At 33.4% G+C, this 27,235-nt stretch overlaps 2 protein-coding genes across 2 annotated transcripts; one reads left to right on the forward strand and one right to left on the reverse strand.

Moving 5' to 3' along the window:
• Positions 1 to 8,651: 8,651 nt before the first annotated feature.
• Positions 8,652 to 14,050, forward strand: LOC144558955 (phosphoethanolamine N-methyltransferase-like). Its single transcript, XM_078307835.1, has 12 exons — positions 8,652 to 8,945; positions 9,838 to 9,956; positions 10,237 to 10,374; positions 11,015 to 11,152; positions 11,447 to 11,590; positions 12,082 to 12,192; positions 12,311 to 12,452; positions 12,543 to 12,823; positions 12,949 to 13,110; positions 13,353 to 13,406; positions 13,498 to 13,572; positions 13,694 to 14,050. Exons 1-12 carry the CDS (start codon positions 8,927 to 8,929, stop codon positions 13,787 to 13,789), a joined length of 1,479 nt encoding a protein of 492 aa, XP_078163961.1. The 5' UTR covers positions 8,652 to 8,926; the 3' UTR covers positions 13,790 to 14,050.
• Positions 14,051 to 20,185: 6,135 nt separating this feature from the next.
• LOC144559484 (F-box/kelch-repeat protein At1g23390-like) lies at positions 20,186 to 21,434 on the reverse strand. The gene has a single exon (XM_078308507.1). The coding sequence runs from the start codon at positions 21,411 to 21,413 to the stop codon at positions 20,205 to 20,207; it is 1,209 nt and encodes a 402-aa protein (XP_078164633.1). The 5' UTR covers positions 21,414 to 21,434; the 3' UTR covers positions 20,186 to 20,204.
• Between the last annotated feature and the right edge of the window lie 5,801 nt (positions 21,435 to 27,235).

Genomic DNA, 27,235 nt, shown 5'->3' on the forward strand with positions numbered 1-27,235 from the left:
ATTCTTGACAATTAATATCTCTCCACATGAGAGACATATACTGAGATAAAATATGTATGATTGCTAGTGTTGGATAATACCCAGAAATATGTATTCTCATGTGGGACAAACAATCATCTCAAACCTTAGAATTTCAGACACAAATACAATTCATATTAAATGTTTTACTTTGGTCACGTCCAATCCCCTGATCTCTATCGGGTATTCATTTGATTATATTGACATCTATTTTTCATATGATCTATAGAACATGATCACCATCTAATCCAAATGCTAATCTTATGCCGGCAATTAATGTTCCATGTTAATTACCAAGACTAAAGACACTTTAGAGTATTTATTAACTCATTTATAGAGTTCCACAATTTCAAGTCTTCAACCTGAATGATCTATAGTAATAAAATATTTAAGGAACAAAATGATAAAAATGATCATTCAATTATATAAACAAAACTTCGAAAACAATTATTATATGATTGTCTTCTAGATTATAACACTAACAACTATGAGAATGATGTTACTTCAGCCATAGATTGGTTTGAATTTTGTATGATTAGGATGCTATTAGTGACATTGACAATTCGAAGATTTATAAATTTTGCATATAAGTTCATCACTCGTAAGGTAAATCAGTTTAAATTTCTCGCTTGAAGTCTATTTGATGAATTTTGGAGTCAGTGTCACCACTAGAGACTGGAAATAACACGAATGTCATAGTAACTAGACTTGATAAAAAAAAATAAGAGAAAAAAACTAAGAAATTTTGAAAATTTGAAACTTTATCAAATTTACCTTACTTCCTTGCTAGATTACTTGGCATGTCCAACAAAAATTCAAAACAATACATGAGAGTGACATTGTTTTATTGTAATTTAAAACAATAATAAAAAAATTCAACCAATGTTTCAACTTGATTGCTAGACGATTGTGATATTTTGTGAACAATATTCAACACTTGCCATAGCTTTAATTCTGTGAAATTTCAATCCACATCAAATTTTAGACCCTATCTTCTTTATTGTACTCGATTTATAATTAAAGATTCCGATTGAAAACGAGATAATAAAAAAAAATCTATTTTTGTTGAATCCCAAACTTGTGCAGGATGATATTACATATGACTCTGTTAAAAGTGTAAAATAAAATAAAAAAATATCAGTAACAGCAATAAATTTACACTTGACCATCTTACTTCTCTGCATTCTATTTAGTTAAAATAATAGAAGCTCTTTCGTATGATTTTCCTTTTTAAAAGTCTTGTTCGTGATTTTATCTAGAAGAAACTTTTTCTAATTTCACAATGTATCATCAATACATAATTCTATATAACATCTCGAGTAAACCTTAGATGCTATGGATAACATAAGACCTTTCGTGCTATAGCCTCAATAATTTATGAGTGAGTCTATGGTACTATGCATATTACGATTTGTTACCGTGCTACGGCTCTATATTCGAGTTTTAAAATCCTAACGGTCGATCCGAATCGTTCATCTTGTTCTCCATATTAATATGTGTTTGGAGACCAAATTTTACATTTTTTGAAATTTTTTTACTATTTTTTTAGATTTATTGAAAATCACTGTTTTTGGATGGTCCAGAATTTTCAGATCAAGTGATTTTCTAAATATCTAAAAAAATAGTAAATTTTTTTCAAAAAATGTAAAATTTGGTCTCCAAACACATATTAATATGGAGAACAAGATGAACGGTTCGGATCGACCGTTAGGATTTGAAAACTCGAATATAGAGCCGTAGCACGGTAACAACCCGTGATATGCATAGTACCATAGACTCACTCATAATTTATTGTATAAACTTCAAATTTCGATTTAAGTAGCTCAGTAAATTGTTTATATAATGAACTTGTAAAATATAAATTTTTACTATTTTTTATTATTTATGAAAGATGACAAAAAATGACCTAAAACATTGACCATTTTATTTTATTTTTAAGATATTTTTTTATCATCTTTCATAAATCGTAAAAAATAGTAAATAAAAAAAAATTGTATTCTACAAGTTCATTATATAACAAATTTACTAAACTATTTATATTGAAATTTGAAGTTTATATAATATATTTTTTAAACCGTAGCATGAAAGACCTTATGCTATTCATAAACCCTAAGCCTTACTCTTACATCTCCGTCTCATTTGTAAATAAATTGTAAAAATTGATATTGCACTTGAAATTTAATTATAGGAGTGTAGATTGCTCTTTAATTTAGTAATAGTACGAAAATGTCATGTAAGTTTTGAAATAATTTTGCTAGTGGTATGAGAATTTCTCTGTGATTGCAAAAAAAAAAAAAAAACACACACACACTTTTCCATGTCAGGAAAATTAAAATTGTAGGGACGAAGATATTTTGTAATTATTGTGAAAGAAACTGCTAAATTACTGATACGACATATAAATTTAATTTTTATAATTATAAAAATAGAGATGTTTTTAACCTAGGCCCGAAGATTTTTCTTTGATCAGAACTTCTCCAGTACTTCTAAATGGAGTGAATGTAAAATAGAATCTTCATTTTTTTTCTTTTCTATTTTGTCAATCAACTTTAGAATCTATTTAAATTTATTGTTTTACAATTTACCACCACTTGCTTGGTGAGTGCTACCGTAGCCTACTGCTCACTCGTGGAACAGTCCCACGTGGAGGTGATGTCGGCTTGTTCCACTTTCTACGATGATATCCTTCTCCAAATCTTTCGCACTAAAACATCCCCAGTCATAAAATAGTACAGATCTTTTTAAGATAACGCATTGTTTGAGTTTCAATTTGGACAAGAAAATTAGAAACAATGTTCCGGATTAGAACATTTATTAATAACAGTGCGTGCACAAGATGTGTGTGTACAAGCTGGTATTTAGAACAAAAATTTACTAGAAGCATATATATTATTGATAATAGTAAAGATGTTTGTCGTACAATATCAATGAATAAACTTTGTATTTGAAATATCATAGAAACATGTAATTGTTTTATTGAATAATTACCAGCAATATGGATTGCATTGCAAACAATCAATCTATTTTTTAAAATTAAATTATTTAACTCCTTTGTTTTTATAAAAAAAAATTGTCCATATTTAGTATGTGAGAGAATAATATGTAATTGTTAGATAGCTAATTTTTAATGAATAAAAAATCATTGTAATAAATAAAAATATATGTTTTTATAGTATACATAATTAGTACACTATATCAAACACGATTATAATAGTTACTTAGCGTATATTTGAATATATGTAAATAGCCCAACCCCAAATTAGTGTTGTTATTTTCATTTGTATATAATTCAAACATATTTTTCTTTGTCAGAGATAATGTTCAGTCAGTATTATTTCGCTAACCCAATACATTACAATTATATATTAGCACTATTTAAATTAGTATCATTTTGAATTGTACAGTTCAAAAGAATATTTACACCATTTTGAATAAAAAATAACATCGTTCCACAATATTTATATTAATATTTTTTTCACACTGTTTTCATACACTAATCTGTATAGAACTATTATTTTAACAATCAAGCACACACTTATTGTCTAAAATGACTATTATGTGCATTATATTATATAAATAATGTTACAAGTTAATAGTTAAAAACACTCGTTGCACAGAGAAAATCGTGTGAAATGGTTCTACATTATTTCAGTCAGGTAAACTTTACTTTAATATCTTATCATTTTTAAACTACCAATATTATTGTACCATTTATCTTCAATAAAATCCACAAATTATTTTAATGTGTTAAATAATTTGACATTTTATCGCGTAATTCAGCATAAGCTAACAATTATATATACTATTTACTAATCATTTTTTTTCCATTTTGTTTGATAGACTATAGTTAAAAAAAGATTAAGTTGAATAATTCAAACTTTTCATCAATAGCTTTGAGTGTAAGATTTCACAAATTAGTGATAGTCTTGTCTAAAATCTGTGGTAGCTTTGAAGATTTTAGGTGTGCCATGGGAGGATATTTATGAATACTTTTGGGGCAATGTTAAATTAAAAACAAATATTTAGTTGGTCTTTTATATATTTTTGCTAGATGAATACACATAATTTAATTATCTGAAATCTATTTAACATTTTAACTTGAAAACTTATTATCAATAGAAAAAATAGTAGAAAAATAAATCAACCTGACAATATTGCAAAATGTAAACTAATTTATAATATCACTAACTAGTAAATAAATATCTTAGTTACATGTCTTTTATAATTTTACCCTCCTCATAAAATAAAACTAAAAACTAAATTCACTAATTCAGACATCTAATTTAGTTTCATAACTCCGGTTCTAATTTTTAAATGTTACGTCCTGTTTTTATTAATTAAACCGAATATGAAAGTACATCTGTACATGTCACAAAGTAACAATAAAAAGAAAGGAACTTAAAATTATTTAATATCTACAATAAACTCATTGAATTTTTTGAACAAAAGGAAAAAAAATTATTGGACCTTCGTGTTATTATGTAACATTAAACCCATCAAACCCAGCAGAGAATTTGACAGGAGACACGTATCGATACCTGAATTTAAAGCCTGGCCCTTTTATTGGATCTTTCGATTTTTAGTGCCATCACTGTCAGAAATATACGGAGCGGGTCCATGGGATCTGCCGCCCAATCAGTTTCTAGTCACATTTCTGTATTTTCTTGTGTTTCCTAATATATGACGGGTCAGTGACGCTGCTGTAGTCCTGTAGTACATTTTTCCTTTTTAATGCTTGGCAGGTGCTGTTAAGTTTCCGAGTGAGTCTATGGTACTATGCATATTACGATTTGGCACCGTTCTACGGCTCTATATTTGAGTTTTCAAATCCTAACGGTCGATCCGAACTGTTCATCTTGTTCTCTATATTAATATGTGTTTGGAGACCAAATTTTACATTTTTTTTAATTTTTTTACTATTTTTTTAGATATTTAGAAAATCACTTGATCTGAAAATTCTGGACCATCCAAAAACAGTGATTTTCAATAAATTTAAAAAAAATAGTAAAAAAATTTCAAAAAAATGTAAAATTTGGTCTCCAAACACATATTAATATGGAGAACAAGATGAACGGTTCGGATCGACCGTTAGAATTTGAAAACTCAAATATAGAGTCGTAACACGGTGTCAAATCGTAATATGCATAGTACCATATACCCACTCTAAGTTTCCAGGTCCCACTAATGATGAACACCAAACACGCCCCTTCGTCGACAACTTTTATTTCCTGCACCCGGTCTACACTGCACACGACCGAAAAGTTCTAATTGGTCTCTGTTTTTTCTTTTCTTTTCTTTTCTTCACATTTATGAAAGCCCATAGGCCTAATTGTCTCCTCTTAGGCTTTGGATTTGCCTCATCAGGAGCGGAGCGCGCTAAATTTCTATTTATTATATTAAGGATAACAAAATTATACTTGGCAAGCCACCGCTAAGAGTTTAAAATATATATATATATATATATATATATATATATATTAAAGATAACAAAATACTTAGTTTAAAAGCGCATGAAAAATAATCTAGTATTGAAAAATTGAAAATAATGCATGAAAACTGTTATAGTGTTTTTTTTTATTGAAGGGCCCTTGTAAATCATAACATTTTTTAAATTTTATTCTGGAAAATTGAATCTGTATCTCTTTGTAGAGAGATGAAAGTTTGTACCACTGCACTAGGCCCACGGTTCTTGGTTTTTTTTTTCTTTAATAAAGAAGAAAGAATTTTGATTTCCATTACACAAATGCATTCAGATTAGATAATAATAAATAGATGACTCAACTTTAGTATTTTTATACATGTCATTGTTTGAATGACACAACAACAATTTTAAAAATATTGACATCATATCGTATATTAAGTTTATAACAAGTTTGATCATGAATACTATCATTTCTAGTCAATTTAAGAGTGCGTTTGAATGCACTATAGAATAGCTACTGTTGAGAATAGCAAATAAGAATAGCATGGTAAAGAGAATAGTGCTAACTCAAGCTATTCGGAATAGCTAAAATGTTGTTTGGATGCACTCTTTGGAATAGAGCCGCTATTCTTTAGATGCATTCTTTGCAACAAATGCTATTCCTACTTTTTGTTGGAACAGCGAGAATAACGAGAACAACGCTATTCTCGCTATTCCGAATAGCAATTGAGTACGTTTGGATGGATCAGAACAACGCTATTCGGAATAGCAATTGAGTACGTTATGGTACTTTGACACAACAAAAATGATTAGAGATTCTATATAGTGATAAGTTTAAATTTATTTAAATTATCACTCGTAAAATACTTTATAATTTAAATTTAATTAATGGTACTTTATATTTTTCCTTCCATGACAGTCTGACATGAGTTATAACGGAGAGAATTATTAGTTTCTGTTATTACCGTCTAAGCACAACGTTCGGCTTGTATTATAATTTGAATAATTATATTGATCCCCTCACCCCTGTCCCCCCATTTAACCCCGCACTCTCTCTCTCCAAATTAACTCCCTTAACTGTCTTTTATCCCCGCATTAATTCCTCTAAGAATTTCCATTTATCCCCGCATTAATTACTGCCATTTAATAACAATCCCCGCATTAATTATACTGTCCTCTAATAACAATCCCCGCATTAATTATACTATCATTTAATAACAATTCCCGCTAATAAATATTTATCTGTTTATTGATGTTCAAGAAATTATTTATCATTGTTCTGACAAGTATTTATCCTTATGTCTGAGAAATATTTATCATTGTCCCTGACATGATAATACTTTGATTTGATTAAACATTACTTATTGGCAAGTTCAAGAAAGTATTTATCGTTGTTCTGACAAGTATTTACGATTATATATGGGAAGTATTTATCATTGTCACAGATGTTTTACTGTAAGTTGCAATTATGTCTGAGAAGTATTTATCCACGTAACATTAAGTATTTATTCATGTAACATAAAGTATTTATCATTATGTCTGAGAAATATTTATAATTGATATTTTACTGAAAGTTGCAATTATGTCTGATAAGTATTTATCCATGTAACATATAGTATTTATCAATGTATCATAAAGTATTTATCCTTATGTCTGAGAAATATTTATCATTGATATTGTACTGAAAGTTGCAATTATGTCTGATAAGTTTTTATCCATGTAACATAAAGTTTTTATCAATGTATCATAAAGTATTTATCATTGGGTGAGGGGATAGTTTATTTAATGGTCCCCAGTTGTGCGGGGACAATCCAGAAAAAAAAGGAAAAATTGTGCGGGGATAAATGACAAGTATTTATGAGGGGATTGTTTATTTAATGGTCCCCAGTTGTGCGGGAATGATTCAAAAAAAAAGAAAATTTTGTGCGGGGACAACTAATGGATTGATTTATTCTTTCTTAAATAGAGATCATTGCATAGGGATTAACACTTTGCAAATTCACGATAAATACTTTGATGCTTCAAGTTAAATACTAACAGTTTCTGCGGAGTATTAATTATTGAGCGGTCCCTCCATGATATTTTTGGCAGTTTGTGCGAGGTTTTTTGCGGGGATTGTTATCAGGATCCTTATAATTTAGGGAGAATTTCATATATACCACATAAAAACTGTAAAATTACATATTTACCATTTAAAAGTCTCATAACTCACATATTTACCCAATATAACTTCAGTATATATCAAGTATATCAAAAACTCAAATTGATTATGTTTAATTCTCTTAAAACTATATAATTAATCAAGGATTAACTTAGCACCTTTTTTTATTTCCTTAGAACCGTTCTTCTTTATACTCAATATAAAAGATTAAAAAATAGATATTCCAAACTGAGTTAGTAATAAAACACAGATTCTCAAACTCATTTACTACTTTCATAACAGGTTGCGATATCATCGTCGAATTTAGTATGAATTATTTTGTTGGAAAAGTTGAAGTAATTACCTTATTTTTAGACGATCAAGCTGGAGTTTGAATTCTTAAATCTAGTCTGCTACCCCTTCTTTCTGAGTTTAAGCGGGAAAAAGATGAGAAGAGTTTAAGCGAAAATGAGAAGTTACGTCAAAAAAGACGAGAGGAAAATCTGTGCGCAAAAGAGGAAGGGTAGAGAAGGAGAAGAGACTAAATAACTTATTAATTATATTTTATATAATTGTAAACTTAATTAATCTTATTTTTTATTAATTGAATAAATATGTGAGTTATTAAATTTTTAGATGATAAATATGTAATTATAGAAATTTGGATGGTAAATACGTAATTACACAGTTTTTGAGCGATATAAATGAAATTCTCCCTGTAATTTATTAGCTATATACCAAGATTGAGTGAGTATAAAATTTGTATTTATAATTTAGTGGCTCTCCACCATTAAAATCTACAAATAATTAATTTACAAAAAGTGAAAAAAGTGTCAACGGTCATCCTGAGATTCCTACCATTACCAATCTACCATCCAGGCAGGACAACTATTATTTTCTCTTATTTTGGTTACAGTAGTAAGAGCATCAAAAATAGAAAAAAATAAATAAATAGCACAAAGATAGAGGTGTAAAGGGGATGAACGGAGGCCGGGTGTAATCAACATTTTCAAATCTCAGCAGTTCCTCTCTCCCCTCCTCTATAAAACACCAAGAAAACCCCTGCCAAAACCCATTCTTCATTTCATATCCTCCATTGCTTTTACAAACCAGTTCTCTTCCCCCGTTTCTTTTAGAGCCTGTTTCTCTTTTAGATATATTAAGTGAGAATAGGTATACTGGTATATGCAGCAGAGAGGTCGGGCTTGCAATCGTAGATCTCGGAGCTTCTCTAGAGCTCGGCTTGCAATTGAGGGATCTTAGTGATTTAGTCCCTCAGATTCATCAAATCTTTTAACTGAATAACAATAAACTAGAATAAAAAGGAAATTTCTCGAAGGACAATAATGGCATCTGCAATCAATGGTAAGATGGACCTCAAATTAGATTTATAGCAAAATTGTTCAATTTAATTCTGGCATTTATTATACTACAAATTACAGCAATCATAATGTTGATTTATCTGTTTAAATGAGATTCTGGACATTTTCATGTTGATCTGAGTATGATTAATCACCTAGCAGTTGGCACAATTTCCGTTCACGCCCTTTTTTTTACTGTATCCTCTACTCAGAGGACTTTGATTTAATAATCCTCCAAATTTTAAGTCTATCCAACATGAGGACTGGCAACCAATGCTAGATCAATTTTTGCTTTTTTTTGGTTACAAATTACGTGTGACATTTGGTTTTCGTGGCTCTGGAGCTACTAGCCTAAATTGATCCGAACTGGTATATCCCCTCCCCTATTGTAATGACATTACTGGAGCACGCTACTAGAATCTGGATTGTTCTTGCCCGATTGGATGGTGTAGATCATGCTTGATCCACAAGTCAGGTTGGTCATCTTTTAGGTGTGCTCTGGACTATCCAATCTTTAATTGATGGCCCAGATTCCTCTGGCGCGCTCCAACAATTGGTATTACACTATAACTGAAAGAACTCTGGTAAGATCTATACCTACATTAAGAAATTTCCTTATGAGAAATTTTGTCAAACAGATGATGTTCATGCTTATCTGTTTTTTTTTTTCTTCTGTTGGTTTACCTCTAACAATGAAATATCACATTCTAGTGCTAATTAGCTGTTTTTATCCAATTTTACAAACCTTTAGGAAAAAAAAAAATCTTTGAAAAGTATAAGTTTTGTTATTTTCAGAATGCGAAAAGATATCCTTAAAAATGATGTGTGAGCTTAACTTACTTTTTCTTCTCTTTGATTCGTTGGAAAACATTAATATAACAACTCATTTAAATCAGGGGTAGAAGAAAGGGAGGTACAAAAGAGCTACTGGCTGGAGCACTCAAAAGACCTCACTGTTGAGGCTATGATGCTTGATTCACGTGCTTCTGATCTTGACAAGGAGGAGAGACCAGAGGTATATTTAACCCTACCATAGCTTAAGAAATCATTGCAAAGTTTATATCGGAATGAAGTAGTGAACTAGTGAATCGAGTAATCAGGGAAGAAGCTGTTTGAACAACTTCTTTAAGAATTTAGTATTTTTGTTTGCTAGATAGGCCATGACTGGTACGGTAAACTATCCTTTCTCACATGGATGTGATCAGCTTGGAGTTGATGTTGGGCCAAAACAGCATGCTTGATTTATTGGCTGCATGTATTCAGCATAATAATCATTTTGTTAATAAATGATGCAGATTCTCTCCTTGCTTCCATGCTACAAAGGGAAATCTGTTTTAGAGCTGGGTGCAGGAATCGGCCGTTTCACTGGAGAATTGGCTCAAGAAGCTGGTCATGTCCTTGCTCTAGATTTCATTGAAAGCGTAATTAAGAAGGTTTGTTTTTTCCTTGAAGAATGTTTTTAATTTGAAATGAAGTTGAAAAAACTGCAGTACCCTTGATTTTGCTGACGAACTGTGTACTTTTATAACCAACAAACAGTCCTGAGGATTTCCCCTTTTATGGCAAAAATTTGGAGGTACAGAGTGGTACAAAGTTTACCCTCCAAATATGATTAGAATCTGGAAAAAATGAGAGACTAAACCTAGAAAATATTGTTTATAGACATGGCTGGCAGTAGCGGAGCTTGAGTAAATTCTTAGAGGTGACCGGTGTATGGTACCGGAGGTTCAAAATCTACCAAGCACTTTATCTAAAATTAAAGGCTTAGAGGAGTCAAATTAATAGATTTTCAGCATATAATGCATTATTAGTCTTTGGATCCTTCCTGACACATGTATTGCTGCTAAAAATGAAAAGGAGCCCGGGGCGGGGGTGTGGAGGGTCCACTTTGGTCCTTACTAAGCTCCATCCCTGCGGACTGTAGGAAACTGAGATTTTTTCTTCAGTTTATGGTCACCTCAGGGTTTCTCCGTTAGTCTCAATTTTTTGCTTGTAGAATGTTGTTGCTATTTTTTTTTATTTCATCTGATTTGATGTCTCCTCTGATTTAACTAATTATGAGAATTTGTGTAGAATGAAAGCATCAATGGCCATTATAAAAATGCAAGCTTCATGTGTGCTGATGTCACCTCTCCTGACCTTGCTATCGATGATGAGTCAATTGATCTAATTTTCTCCAACTGGTTGCTCATGTATCTTTCTGATAAAGAGGTATAACCATAAAGTGATTGTTATAGTACGTCTATACTCAATTCTTTCTGTGTGCTTATGCATGTAAGGTTAATGTGGTATTCTATAATATGTTTAAGGCTTTGGTATAAAGTGAATCAGAATAAACCTGAATCTCGCAAAATACACCTGAGGTTAAATTCTTTTTGTGATAAGCTTTATGCTTGGATCTATAATTAGCTAAATTTGCCAATCTAGAAATAAAATGTTTCGTGCACTTTGGCAATTTTCCAGTTGCAAAACTTACAGGTTTGTTAAATCATTGTTGTGATATAGGTTGAGAAATTGGCAGAGAGGATGGTAAAATGGCTAAAACCTGGAGGTTACTTATTCTTCAGAGAGTCGTGCTTCCACCAATCAGGGGACTCCAAAAGGAAGCTTAACCCCACTCATTACAGAGAGCCCAGGTTTTATACCAAGGTCAGATGCGTTTTCTTTCCTTTACTCTCGCAATCTGCAGGTAGAAATATAGCCTTGCTAATTTCAATACTAGAAAGGACTGGTATTCATTAAATAGTGGTTCTGTATAGGGAAACATTTTAAGTTAATGTGCAAGTATTGATCAACAACTAGCAATCAAAATGATGTAATATGTGATTTAGTTCTGTGAGTAGGATCTAAAAACAAAAACGTTTTTATTATTTTTTATTTAATACAATTGTCAGTATCTACTGGCCAATGGACCTTAAAAAAAATAACAACTAGCAATTTTGTGGGAAACCAAATAGTAGGAGCTATAAAAAGGACCATGCCTTCTTCCCATATATACATTTTGTAACAAATAAAGTAACTGAAAGTTCTTTGGACCATACACCTGATATTTTATTTCTATAATGAGCTTGTTATAGAATTTCAATTTTTCTGTCAAATTCATTATTCTAACTAGTATAGGTTTATGTTAATAATAACAGGTTTTTAAGGAATGTCACACCTATGATGAACAAGGTAACTCTTATGAACTATCCTTACACACTTGCAAGTGCATCGGAGCATATGTCAAGAACAAGAAAAACCAAAACCAGGTAAGTCGCCTTCTTTCAACTTCTGTCCATTTGATTCTGCTTTTACCTTCTTTGACATCTACATTCAGAGGGAATGGCAGGCGGTAAAAAGTCTCACTCGCATGTTTTAATACCATAGATATGCTGGCTTTTGGAAAAGGTGAAATCAGATAATGACAGAGGGTTCCAACAGTTCTTGGACAATGTGCAGTACAAGACCAATGGGATTTTGCGGTACGAGCGTGTCTTTGGTGAAGGCTATGTCAGCACTGGTGGAATTGGTACGTGTTTCACACTTTAGTTCCATATTGAACAAGTGAAGAACCAGCCATGATTATTGTTATCAATGCTTGCATTCCCTATTAAATCAGAAACTACAAAGGAGTTTGTGGGGAAACTTGATCTGAAGCCAGGGCAGAAGGTTCTAGATGTTGGATGCGGGATTGGAGGAGGTGACTTTTACATGGCTGACAATTTTGATGTACATGTGGTCGGTATAGATCTCTCCATAAACATGGTCTCTTTTGCCCTTGAGCGTGCAATTGGCCGCAGTTGCACTGTAGAGTTTGAGGTCGCTGATTGTACCAAGAAAGTTTATCCTGATAATTCCTTTGACGTCATTTATAGCCGTGATACCATCCTCCATATTATGGTACTTATAATTTCCTTTTTCTTTTTCCTTTTCATTTAGAAAAGTATGCTGGTTTTTTTAATTTGTAATGCTAAAACCTGAGTGCGACTTATGCTGACGAGCCCTTTGCGTTTTGTTAATTGTAGGATAAGCCCGCATTGTTCAAGAGCTTCTATAACTGGCTGAAGCCTGGGGGTAAGCTTCTGATAAGTGACTATTGCAAGAATGAGGGCACACCGTCAGAGGAATTTGTGTCTTACATTAAACAGAGGGGTTATGATCTTCATGATGTCAAGACTTACGGAAAGGTTCATGTTTTACCCTTCTGATGGTTCGCTGGTAGACATTAGTTCTAGACGTATATAGAAGGGGGTCAAATCGGTTCTATAGTCACATGTCCAATACATTTCTACCCTTTTGAAACACATTAAGAATTTTAGAATTCAAGAAAGGGTTCTTGTATAAGATGTTTATTCTATCTTATATGTACAATTTGATATACTTTACAAATCAGGACTTCTATACTTAATATTATTAAAATGAATTGTAGATGATAGAGGCTGCTGGTTTCCATGATGTAGTTGCCGAAGACCGTACTAATCAGGTTTTTTTTTTTCTCTCTGTATTCTTTCTCTTGCTCACTCACTCTCTTGGATTATGGTTCTAAAGGGGGTATGTTTCTATTGTTCTTACAGTTTCTGGAAGTATTGCAGAGGGAACTGGATACGACTGCGAAGAACAAAGATGAGTTTCTTCAGGATTTCTCAGAGGTAATTTTCTCAATCCTATCTGCACACCAAGTGAAAATCCGCGCAACACCATGAAATTGTTGTGGTTACCATTGTTCATGTCTGGTAGAACCTTTATTTACTAAAGTTGATGAAACTGCAGAAAGATTATGATGACATAGTTAATGGGTGGAATGCAAAGCTGAAGAGGAGCTCACTTGGTGAGCAGCGCTGGGGACTTTTCATAGCAACCAAGTGATCAATGGGGGCAGTTTACTCATATTTGGTTGGATCTACATTTTAATCTCGTAGTGTCTTTATGTTGGAATTCTGTGTCTTGTGTCCAGTTTATGTGGTGATATGATGTAATAAGTCGTATTTGGTTAGTGTGATCGGGGTTGGGATTTATTTATTCTAGTAGCAACCCTCTCTTGTTGTAAAATAATAAGTGCATATGTACGCGCGCTTTGTACTTTGTTAGTACTAGCTACTAGGTAATGGTAAGAAATAAATGCTTCAACTCATTGTCATATTGACGTACTGGTTGTTATAATTTTACTGGTAGAGGATGATTTTGCAGTAATATCAGGCAGGTAAGCGATTTCGTCTGCGTTTTTGTTTTCCTTAACAGTAAGGGCATGTGGGCCCAAAATGGGAATCCACTTGTCCAAAAGGAATGAACAATATACTGGCCCAAGAAAGAGGGGCCTGTACTGGATGAGCCTTACGCTTTAGTCACATTTCTTACCAGATTTATCGCGTTTGTAATTTGTTCACCAAAAAAAAAATTCAAGTTTTTTTCAGATAAATTGTCAGAGAGATAATATAGAATATTAAAAACTTCGTAAACTCCGCAGGTCACTTTGTTAGCTCCGCAGAAGGCGATCAAGATTTGTCGTTTTGAGAGTCGCAACACTAGTTCGGCCGCTCTGCTCCGCCTCGCCTCCATCCCTTCTTGTCTGCCCAGTCCATCTCGTCTCGCTTCATTCGAGCATATGACTCTGTTTAAGAGTTTTGTCGCTCGTCGCCTTGTCCGTTCGTCTCTATTTTTTGGGTTCGACTGAGGGTTTTGTATATTCGTTTCCATCTCGTAGTATCTACTATAACTATATATATGAATAAGGTACGTGTTTTTATGGTTGTTGCTGATGACAATATTGCAAATAGTTGTTTCCTTCTTCCTCTCTTCTTCTTCTTCTTTCCTCTTCTTCTTCCACTTCTCTGAGTGGTGACTGTCCTGGACCGTTGATTCAGTTCCCGGTCCGGTTTGATTCAGTGCCTTTTCGATTGAGTGGTGACTGTCCCGGTCCGATCAGATTCAGTGCCCTTCTCTTCCTCCTCTCTAAGTGGTGACTGTCTCGGTCCAGTTTGATTCAGTGCCTCTCGGGTGTGCATTCCTCTGGACGACGTCGATTTTGGAAAGAAGAAGACATTTTGTCCTCAAGGAAGGACTCAATACGGCGTATTCCGCCAACCATGCAACTCAAAAAATTACTGCTGTGTCTACATTCTCAGAGAAGAAAGTCGGAAGGCCCACATACTTGCTTATCGGGCGCGAATAGACTAATTTGCATTCTTTGACTTCACATATCTGTTATTTTCTGACATAGCAAATTAGATGATTTTACAAGTAACTCAATGTATAGGTTTTCATATTTTTCTATTTTAATCAAAAAAAAAATCTATGTAATAGCTATCTTGTATATCGTTGGATTAATGCAATCGCCTAGGAGATTTCAACAAAAAAAAAAATGGTCAGAGAGCGTCAGTTCCAACAAATTCAATGTTGGCAAGGATTCCGGTGATTTAATAGGATAACCATCCGATTCGTTCAATTTGGAGAGTACGTGTTATCGATACAACAACCGTACACAATTTATTGGAAAAGTTTCATTCAGATCCGGACCATCTAATTTAGATCACACGGTTTACCCATGCCTTCTTAGAGTTGCCTTTTTTATATACCAAGCCTGAATTTAATGTTACATTTCTAAAGTCAACAAAGAATTGTTTTTCCTCAAATCGTATTTGATTGACAAAATTATATGTGAGGTAAAAGATTTACCTAATCAGAAGTGTAACGGATGAAAATAAATTTTATTGCAAAATATTTAAAAAAAAATAATACAAATGTCCAACCTATGTTTTATATATATAATTCACATTCAAATTTCTTCATCACAAATCTATAACAACCACCAAATTTCTAACCTTCTAAATTTTAATCAACTAAATAAAAATAAAACAAAAAGAAATTAAATTTATTTTCTCTCGTTAATCATCTAAACATAAAAAATCTTAAATATATTAATCTTGGGAAAATTTCCTCCATGCCACTCCAAAACTTGGAAAATACCAAATTGCCACCCCAAAACTCAAAATTTCTTATTTGCCACCCTAAAATCATCAAATTTACCAAATTGCCACATTTATACATCTAATATACTTATTTGATTAAAATAATTCTGAAAAGTGTTGTATAAAAAACGTATTTTCATATTTCCCATTTTACCCTTCAAGAACACAGATAAAATTAGAAATGGAGGTCTCCACTGATGCACTTCATCCCTTCGCCTCCACTGACGCACTTCATACCCTTCCCTTCGCCTCTTTTAATTTCTCTCATCGCTCTCTTAATTTCATTTTGTTCCCTGTTGTCTCTTCTCTAAGCTATAGAAATATGAAGGGGTTTTAAGATTGCTAGCCAGTTTTGGTTTGAACCATGTTGATATCGGTACCGAGTTTTTTCCTCACAATTTGACTGATTTTTTTCATGGTTTTGGATGCAATCTTCACTATCACACTCTACTTGAAGACAGGAACTCGATTAAAACATAATTTTCTTCATGTGAAACTTCGATTTTGTCAAATTAAAACACAGAGAATGATTTATTATGTAGTCATGATCATCCATATTGGTTCTGGAGTGCATATGTACATTTCTCTTTATTGAATTATCAAGTAAGAGACTTTAGCAATTTTTATTGCATAGTTCATATGCTGACAGTTCATGATTTGATCCTTAAATCCTAATTTTTGAATATGATCATGTATTTTTATTATATAATTACTTTCTTAGACATGTTAGGCACTTCTGGGACAAATTTCACATTTTTAGTAATTTTATTTATATTTTTAACGCCTTATTTAGTGACAGAAGGGGATCAGCAGTCCTTTTCTCAGTCATTTACTTATTAATTTATTTTGAGCAATTGGCTACATGAAATTTGGATTTCTTTTCATGAAAATGTCCATATTAGTCCATATTACTTGTGTGTTTTATTTCATATTTTTCTGGTTTTCCTACATCGCGTGGGTAAGGGGTTTAGTACCATTTTTCCAGTGTACCAGCAACAGAAATAAAAAAAAAAAAATTCAGATATTTGGAAATTTGAACTTCAAAAATTCATTAAAAATAGTAGAAAAATCCTTTTTGATCAAAATTTGGGCCTAAACAGTATGGAATGAAGTCCTCTATCTGCCTGTCATATTTATTTTGACAGAATCAGAGTTTTTGCCCTCTGATTTGCCAGTTTTCAGCAGAAGGGCATTTTGAGCATTTTTTTATGACAACAGAGGTTTGCAAAGGCTCAACTACTGATCCCATGCAATCAATGCACTGCACATCATGCCAGTATGACTGTGCTAGTGATTGAGCACTGAGATTAGTACCAGAATCCTTCCTTCTACATTTTTCTTTACCAGCAAGTGTATTAAGCTTGATTTTAATGATTCTTCTTGCATATTTTCATGGTTTTATGTAAGGAGCCTTAAAAGTTGCTTAATTTCATTTCTTTGCCATGTAAGCTTGTTGTTACATACAAAATCATGATTTACTGGTTTTTTTTTATCAGACTTTAGCTTTGATCAAGCCTAGATGTCAATGGATTAAGACAGTAAGACAGAAAGCCTCAATTTAGTATTAATTATCACATAAAAAACAATGATAATGTTTCCAATATAAAAAAATAATCAAAACAAACTTCAACTAATTATAATTATGCAATAACAATTACACATTTGTAAGTACATGAAATTTCCAGCAAAGTACTACCACCAGCATATATCGAAAGATAGTATTGAAAGTTGTATACAAAAAAAGAGTGCTTTATGCTTCTATCTATCAAAATACACAAAAAAAGAGCTCTATATATGCCTATATCTATCAAAATATACAAAAGAGAGCTCTATGCCTCTATGGCTCTAGAGGCAGCAGGTTCGGCGAAGAGCAGTGCTGGTGGAGCAAGAACTGGTTAAATGTTGCTGACTTTAAAGTGTTGCTTGAAGAGGCGGAGATGCAGCGGCAAAGACAGAAAAGGTGGAGAGGAGCGACACGAGGTGCTTGAAGAGACGCTTCTCGAAGCAAACGGGAAGGCAGAGGCCCCGTGGAAGAAAGATTGGAAAGGAGAGGAGAGGAGAGGAGACGAAGAGGGGTTAATTTGGTTTGCAGTCTGTTGAATTGAGGGATAAAATTGGAAATATCAAAATACGTTTTTAATACAATGTTTTTCAGAATAAACTTAATCAAATATGTATATTAAATGTATAAATGTGGCAATTTGGTAAATTTGATGATTTTAGAGTGGCAAATAAGAAATTTTGAGTTTTGGGGTGGCAATTTGATATTTTCCAAGTTTTGAAGTGGCATGGAGGAAATTTTCCCATTAATCTTTCCTTATATTCCATTCAATTATCTCCTATTCTTCACTTCCCCTCCCCTCCTCTGCTCTCCATCCAAACAAAGGCGTAAAAGAAAGATCGATATTTGCTTGGGCCTTCCAATAAACTCTTTACAATTAAAAACAGCCCAGGCCAATCACATCACACCATGATCACACACCCCTTCGTTGTTTGTGACAGACACGCATTGTTAAGTAATTAGTTATACTAAGGATAGAACAACAATAAGTCAATCATCGTACCATGCGCCTTCCGTGGTTCTAATTACTTCCAGGAAAGAGTTCAGAAAGCTTTTCTGTTACACCTTACAGAGAATTCTTGTTAGGCAGCTTAAGAGTTCGGATTATATCATATATACTTTGCCATATCTAGGTACATTACGTGGCATGTAATTTTCAAATTATTAAAATTCTTGTGGTTTTCTAAATCCTAATATTGTTAGGCTGTTTAACCCAACAAACTTAGGTAATTATTATGTGTATTTTGTAAATTGTAATTCAGATATATAGCTTATCTCTAATTAGCTACTGACGTCAAATTAAAGGTGCTATGCTGACAAGCTTATTCCAAATTTCCAATCCTGTCCGGACCCAGATCGAATCTGGAAAAATATATATTGAGTAATATTGTCACAAACCCCTGCACTTTAAAACCTTTTCTTTTATTTTAATAAAATAATTAGTAGGTAATTACTTCAAAAATAAATAGAAAATGGAGTAGGGATTCAAAAGACGCATGTTTAATTTAAATTGTACTGGAAAATATATATTTAATATTTAAAATAACAAACGACACTGATTTTATTTAGACCCGAGTCCCCGACACTAGGGGTTCAAACGGATCAGATAATATCCGTCCATATCAAAATTCGTATCTGGAAATTACATACAAATATTAAATATTGATTCAATATACTCCCAAAAACTAAAAAAATACACTATGCTATTCAATATATTTAGATTTTGAAAGGCTTTCAAACCAATCTGCACCTTTCAATAATGAGGCTGCCAAATCATTTGGTGGTTTGGGTGTTTTTAAAAAATTTCATAATTTGTGGTGTTTTATTTGATTTTTTTTAATATTTTATAAATAAAAATTTCGACGGGTTTGGCAGAGTCATAAACTAGGAGTCTAGGACGGTTTGCTTGTCCGAAATTTCATAGAAATAAGGGGGATTTATTATAATCCGTTCGTATGACAGTTTGTATGAAATGGGACTGAGTTTTTTTTTATCTTTTTTTATTCTAGTATAAATTGATGAGAAAAAAAACAAAAATATTTTTTCTTTTACGATGGAAACTCTTGTGTTATCTCTCTCTTCTAATTTAAGTTTATTTCTTTGTGTTGACTCCTCTTAATTTCAGTTTCTGAATTTTATTACATTAAATTAAATTATTTTAAATTGTATTTTAATTTATAATATTTGTTATACAAAAATGAATCCAAATTTTTTGATAAATAAGAAAAAGATCACTATAAAAAAATTATAAAAAAAAATACATATCTATATTTTATTTCAAGAAAATTAAAAATGATTAATCATCAATTTACTAATTTAATCTTTAATTTAGTGATTGGATAAACAAGTTTATGATCAAAAACATCGCTAGAAAATGATAATTAATAACTATTGTTATAGTATTGTTTAATCATTTTATTTAATCATATTAATAATTATTAGTAGGAATAATTATGTTGATATCAAGCATTTTATAAGCAAAATAGGATATTCCATAACTATTTTCACAGTACAACGGATTGAACAATCATTTTGGCACATTCTCACAACTCTTTCCATGTATGCTCATGGATATGAGTTCCTGTTAATTTGTGAATTTCTGAATCAAACAATTTCATTCTGCACAATCCCGTAACAACTAAACATGTCTTTTAGGGACAATATTACAATTGTTTTTTTTTTTTTCTTTTTTTCATGTCAATAAGCAATTACATGATAAACAATGCAATATGCGTATTTGAACTATTGATGCACTTCAAAAGATGAGATTAGAGAGATCGCCCAAACCAACTTTGCTACACCCAAACTCAATCTTACCGGCCATTGAACTATCTCCAACTCTCTCTGGTACTGGGACCCACTCCCACCTCATCACTATTTTGCCTTTCTCATCATGTTCCAACTCGTAAAATACGGCGCCGTTCCTCATCTCCGACGCATTGTACACATACCCTCCCCGCTCTGTGCCACACACCTCCACCGCGCAACCGTGCCACGTGTCATCATCGCCTACATTACTGAGAAACAACCTCTTTACCATCTCCGTAGGCATTTCCTCACATTTGTTATTCACCACCTGGAGGTTCTCCCCATCCACCTCCCAAATTCTAACATTTAGCTTCGACTGAATTGTGGTCCCCACACCCACCACTAGAAGCCTCTTACCCGGCCCCACTGTGACAGCCCATTCTGACACATTGTGGCAGGATGGTAGTCGACACATGGGTCCCCATTTCTTACAATCCGGATCGAACCAAGTAACCAAACCGGTTTTCCTCTCCATCACGTAAAGTTTCTCGTTAGAAGCCGCAACCGAGAGCCATGTGGCGGATGTGGATCCATCGAACTGCACCGGCATTGGCTCGGTTAATTGCCAAGTGGCGGTTGCCTTATCATAGACCTCCACTGACCTGACCTCTTCTCCATCATATAACGGAACCAAGCACCCGCCACCGGCGACGACCACCCACCGACCCACCTCTGCCAGTACAGAATCCTGTCTCCACACCTTAGGTGCCTCGGAATCTAAACCCCACCTAGTACCGAACGGGTCTTCAGAAATTACCATCTTGGACATCGAGAGTGTGTGTAATCTGTCCCCACTGGATCCACTGAGGAAGCGTGTGGTCACCTGGTTTGCGGGTTTGTTTGAGGAAGGCTGATCCGGGATCGACAGCCAAGAGTGAGACAAGGGGTCGAAAGCGTGGATGGAGAAGTTGAGAGAGTTGCGGGGATGGTAATGGCAGAGAAGGAGCCATGGGAGGTGACGAGGGTAGCGACGGAGGGAGGAGTGCACGGCCAGGTACCATTCACGAGAAACCTTTGAAGCAGGAATCAGGTCAATGGTTGGCATCTTCGAAACCACCGCTTCGAGCGCATCGCTGCAGAGGTCGAAGCATCTAGATTGATAATAAATCTCCACATCTTTTGTGGATTGTACACCCATGGAAAGGAAGGAGTACATACGTAGCTCTCTCACTTAAATAAATGATTGAATTGCTGGTGTTCGTTATAGGGTTTGGGGATGTTTAATTGGTTGCTTCTGATGGTCTCTCAGTATATATAGAGAAGAAAGTTGCGTGTATATCCAAGAAAATAATATAGGAAATTACTTAATTAGCCCTATTTCTGGAGACAAGTCGAATTCTTTGTTTCACTTGTCTAGAATATATATATAGACTATCTCACACGTCTGTTGGTTGATTAGTCGCTTAGCATGTATTATTTTGTGTTCAAGATTAGTGGGGTTCAAATGTCAGTAGTTTGCTCCAGAAAAAATGCTAATGATCGATATCTAGAATTTTCTTTTATGGAGCTAGGCTAAAAAAGAGATCAGATCTTCTGTCCCCTGGGGTGCAGGAAATTCCTGCCCCCAGAGTCACTGTAAGGTGGGCCCAGTTACTGTTAAAGGGTTAAAGTTAACTGGTTACTGTTTACTAGGGGCCCACTCTTCAGTGACTCTGGGGGCAGGAATTTCCTGCCCCCAGGGGGGCAGACGATTCGGTCTCGCTAAAAAAACATGGGAACTTAATTGCGTGAATATCCATAAAACATGATAACTTCGTACCGAATATGGATAGGAATGAAATCGGCTGATATTCTATTGCTGTTAACAGTAATCCTGCTATTCATGTTTTTTCGAATCCAACCATTTAATATTTTCCGGGAACGAATCTCAAAGCAATTTTAAAAAAAAAATTCTATGCACGCATCTCGAAACAATTAAATAACTGGATTTGAAAAAATAAGAATAGCAGGAACACTGTTCATGCACGAGAATAACAGCAGATTTTGATCCATATGAATAACCTTAGCTACATCCCATAATATCGAGATTGCCACACTTTAATGATTATGGCGGCCTCGCAGGTTTTCATAGTTTAGGGCCTGTTCATCCTCCAATTGGGAATGAACATGGGTACAAGAATTGAACTGAAAAGTACTGTTTCCGTGGGAAAAAAAATCAACTGAATTATTTTTTCCACTAAAACAGTAACGCGGCCGAATAGAGCCTTAATCTGGTAACAATTTACTGGAAAGAGTTGAAGTGTTGAACCGCTTGAATAGGAAATAAATCCGCTGCGATTCCACATTCTTTGAGATTCATGTGAAGACTATTGAGATTGTACATTTCTGAAAATGAATGGTGAAAATAACTGCTCTTGCAGGCAGGGGCAGATTCAGGATTTCTGTTAGGATAGGGCACTAATTGGATTCAAATAATTAATCGGGTTCAAACCCATTAACTTATGAGGTACACAATTACAACTCAATCCCTATAATTATGTTATTATCATAAAATCGATTGATACAACATTGAAATATTTTTAGTAAGTTAATTAAAAATTCATTTGGCACAATTCAAAGTGGGACTATTCTTAGCTAATTAGCAACTGAAATATAAGTATTGAATAATAGAAGACACAAAAAGTTTGACCAACCTATTTCTTATAATTGTAATAATAGGTCCCACCGTCAGATCTTTCTTCTCTTATTCTCTTTCATTATATTTACGAAATAGAGTACTGCATATCTGAAAAAAATGAAATCACACAATCAACCAAACTAAAAGCAATCGGTTCAAAAATCGGACTAACTCGAACCAGAAGTATGCACTATATCAGATCAGGGTTAGGCACATAGAACAATTAGTACTGGATCGAAAAAAAAAATTCAAATCCAGAGATAGACACTTGCCTACTCCAATTTGTACATGGATCCGCCCATGCTTGCAGGGACAGATTTATTTCCACTTGAATATGTAAGACCTATTAAATATCTCGATTCACGCGACCTTTATATAAAAAGTATAATTTAAATTATTTATATTTCAACCGAAATATAGATATCATACTATATTCTAACTTCTGTTTCTTAAATATATAGTACATCATTTCTATGGGAAAATTGGATTCTTAATTGTGCTTAGTGCTGTTATATGGACTATTTGAAAAATATAGGAATGAATTGTGCTTTAATAATTCTCAACAAAAATTTGCCAGAACTTTGATTTTGCTGATTAAATCTCTTTGTTTGTATTGGACAGTAGTTTGAAGAAAAAGGTCAAAGATGCTGTGGGTGAATGACTTCCTGTTATAGAAGATGTCATGTCTCTCAATCAGTTTATGCCTCTGCCTATGGTGGTGTATACACCTCCAGCAGTAGATGATGCAGGATTTGAGTCCCTTTGAAGTCTCATGAAGGAAGCTGACCAATTTTGGACTGTTAATATAGTTACCTTTAGCTCTATTATGTATGGCTTAGTCTTAGCTAATATGTCATACTTTTGGTCTCTAGCACTAGTACTCTTATGGCTGTTGTATGAACTTTTTTTTTTCTGTTTTTGTGGCCTAAGCATCGCTGATACTTAGTCGATGTGATTTCCATGATGGATTTCACAAAAATCGACAGTTTTTTATATTTAAGCATAGCTCAATATTCAACTTTTCAAAATCCTAATGGTTGATCCGAACTGTTCATCTTGTTCTCCATATTAATATGTGTTTGGAGACCAAATTTTACATTTTTTGAAATTTTTTTACTATTTTTTTAGATTTATTGAAAATCCCTGTTTTCAGCAAATCTGGACCATAAAAAAACAGCGATTTTCAATAAATCTAAAAAAATAGTAAAAAAATTCGAAAAAATATAAAATTTGGTCTCCAAACACATTAATATGGAGAACAAGATGAACAGTTCGGATCAACTGTTAGGATTTTGAAAAGTCAAATATTGAGTCATTGCACGGAGAGGAGCTATGTTATGCGTAGCATGCTATGTTGCATGGATACGGGTACGGCGACACGATAATTCTCAAATATAGAGGACACGACACGTCTATTATATATTTATTATTTTTAATTATTTTATATATTGTATTTAAGATAATCATAATATAAAATAAATTTGTATAAATGATTAAAGACTTAACCAAAGAATATAGTAAATATTATAACTACTAGAAGATAACACAAAAGAAGCGCTAGTGGAGTGGTAAAATATTTTGACACTCACCCTAGCTAGGAACCCCAGTTCGATTCACGCAAGGGAGAAAAAAAATTCAATTTCGCTGGTAGTGTATGCGCGGTGCACGGGTGCAGGAGCGATTCACGGTCGCGGTCCACAGGCACGGGCGCAGCTCACGGTCCACATGTTCGTATCCCGCCGTGTCCCAATCGTATCAGATGTTTCGGGCCGTATCGGCACGTTTCAACGCGGTGTCGGAGACCATATCAACATGGTTGGGACACGCCAGCTCACCTGACGCGCCAGTTGGCGTGTCTGATACGTATCGTGGCCGTGTCAGAGGCGTGTCGGTGTCGAATATGTGTCGGACACGGGTACGATGAGTTTCTAGCATGCTACCGAGCAGGTTCCTATATATATATATCTGAGGAGGGTTCAAATGCACCCAAATTTTTGTGCACTCAAATGCACCCTATCCCTTTTCTCTGTTTTTAAAGTACGAATAGTCAATCCGAACCGTTAGATGCGATCTATATATTAAGATGTGCTTGGAGACCAAATTTTACATTTTTTGAAATTTTTTTACTATTTATTAAGCCACTTTGAAAATCGCTGATTCAATGGTCCAGAAAATGTAAAATCAGCGATTTTCAAAATGGCTTAATAAATAGTAAAAAAATTCCAAAAAAATGTAAAATTTGGTTTCCAAACACATCTTAATATATAGATCGCATCTAACGGTTTGGATTGACTATTCGGACTTTGAAAACGGAGAAAAATGATTTGAAAGATAGAGTGCATTTGGGTACATTTGAACCCTCCTATATATATTGTGCATCATGTACTGTACATGTTAGCATCAATTATCAGCTTTTGGCCTAATTAACATATTTTCGTTGGAAATTGCTTTCTTCCAGAAATAGATAACGACGCACAGCATGTCATGCATGTCATTTGCGTGATCTCACCTGAAGTGTAACTTCTAAAACCTATTCAGATATGCATCAACGTAGAGATGCTTATTTGGCCAAAAGAGTTCGTCGACGAACACTTTGATTTGTCGTTGAATGCTTATCAATAATAAATTAATAATAAAAAATATTTTATGCTTTGATTATATCAACCTTTGAATTTTTACGCTTATGTATACCTGACCTTTTCAATTTTCCGTGACTCGGGATGGACCTACAGGGTTAATATATTTGAAATACTAGGCCTGAATAATTTTTTTTCCCTCTTTGAGAAAATATAAACTGACGCGAGATGGAATGGACTTGGCCCGTAATTGATTGGGCCTGATGGCTCTAGGTTTCGAAAACTGACTTTGCCTGTGATTTGTCATTATTCTATTTTCTTCGAGGACCGAGATCAACATGCACTCAGATGTGAATATTGTGGGCCCAAGAATTCAATTCTTGCTGGAATTCGGATCCCAAGGTACCTGAGGTGCAATAATTGAATCCGGACCGTTATTTTGATCTGGACCGTCGATTTTCCATGCAAAAGTCTCAGGTACCTGTCTACCTGAGCAGAAACAGAATCTTCTTGCCGAAGGTACTCTTATAATTTTGACTCTTCAATTAGTAGTTTCTGTATGTAAATTTGAAACTCCTTTCTAAATTATGCTACATCAACCTCAACTCATCTGCTTTATTTTACTTCTCTTTTCTCATTTATATTTTCAGAAAGGAGCCTAATAATTGTATCTCAAATAAAATCTCCGAGCGTGTCTCCCAAATAATTTAACAGAAAAAACTTTTAATATCATCTAACTTCTATTTCCAGCGCTAATATCCAAACATTTAAAGCTATGTTTATAACATTTTACAATGCTACTTGCAAGCATTTAAACCTCTGTCTGCAAGCATTAAAATTCTAAATCTGTATAGTTTTAACTCCTAACTACTTTTGTTTTCAAGCCAAAAACGGAAAGATTTCTTTTCACCTATTTTTTTTTATTTTTTCTCTGATCATTCTTATCCATTTTGTTGAATTTTGTGAATCTAAAAATATGAATATTTTTTATTCGATTTTATCTTTCAAATGAGATCCATGAATAACAACTTTCGAGTTATATTTGTGTCGTAATTTTTTTTACCACTTTAAATTTTTGTGACTTTCCGTTTTTTTTTTTAATTTTTGCTTCAAAATAATTTAAACCTCTATTTACAAGCATATAAACCTCGTGTACAACCATATAAACCTCATTAATAACACTTTAAATCTCTGGAATAAAACATATAAACCTCACGTACAAAGAATTAAAACCTCAACAATAATATTTCAAAGCATATAAACCTCAACAATAACATTGCATTTATAAAGCTCATTTACAAAGCATATAAATCTCAACAATAACACTGCATTTACAAATCATATAAACCTCATGTACAAAGCCTTGAAAATTTTAATGCTTGTAGACTGAGATTTAAAAACTTGAAAATTTAAAGTGCTAATGAGTTTTACTTTAAAAAAAACAAATGACTTTAAAATTACTAAAAAATATTTCTCCATGGATCTTATTTGAAAGATAAAATTGAATAGAAAACATTCGTATTTTTAGATTCGTAAAATCAGAGAAAAAATAAAAATAGTGGGTGAAATGAATCTTTCCGTTTTTGGCTTGAAGACAAAAGTAGTTAAGAGTTAAAACTATGCATATTTAGAATTTTAATGTTTTCAGACAGAAGTTTACATGCTTGCGAGCATCATTGTAAAATGTTATAAACACAGCTTTAAATGTTTTGATATTAGCATTGGAAATGGAAGTTAGACAACATTGAAAGTTTTTTCTGTTAAACTACTTGGGGACGCGCTCGG

Source organism: Carex rostrata, chromosome 9 (assembly GCF_964058835.1).
Source record: "Carex rostrata chromosome 9, lpCarRost1.2, whole genome shotgun sequence".
NCBI classification, from domain to species: Eukaryota; Viridiplantae; Streptophyta; class Magnoliopsida; order Poales; family Cyperaceae; genus Carex; species Carex rostrata.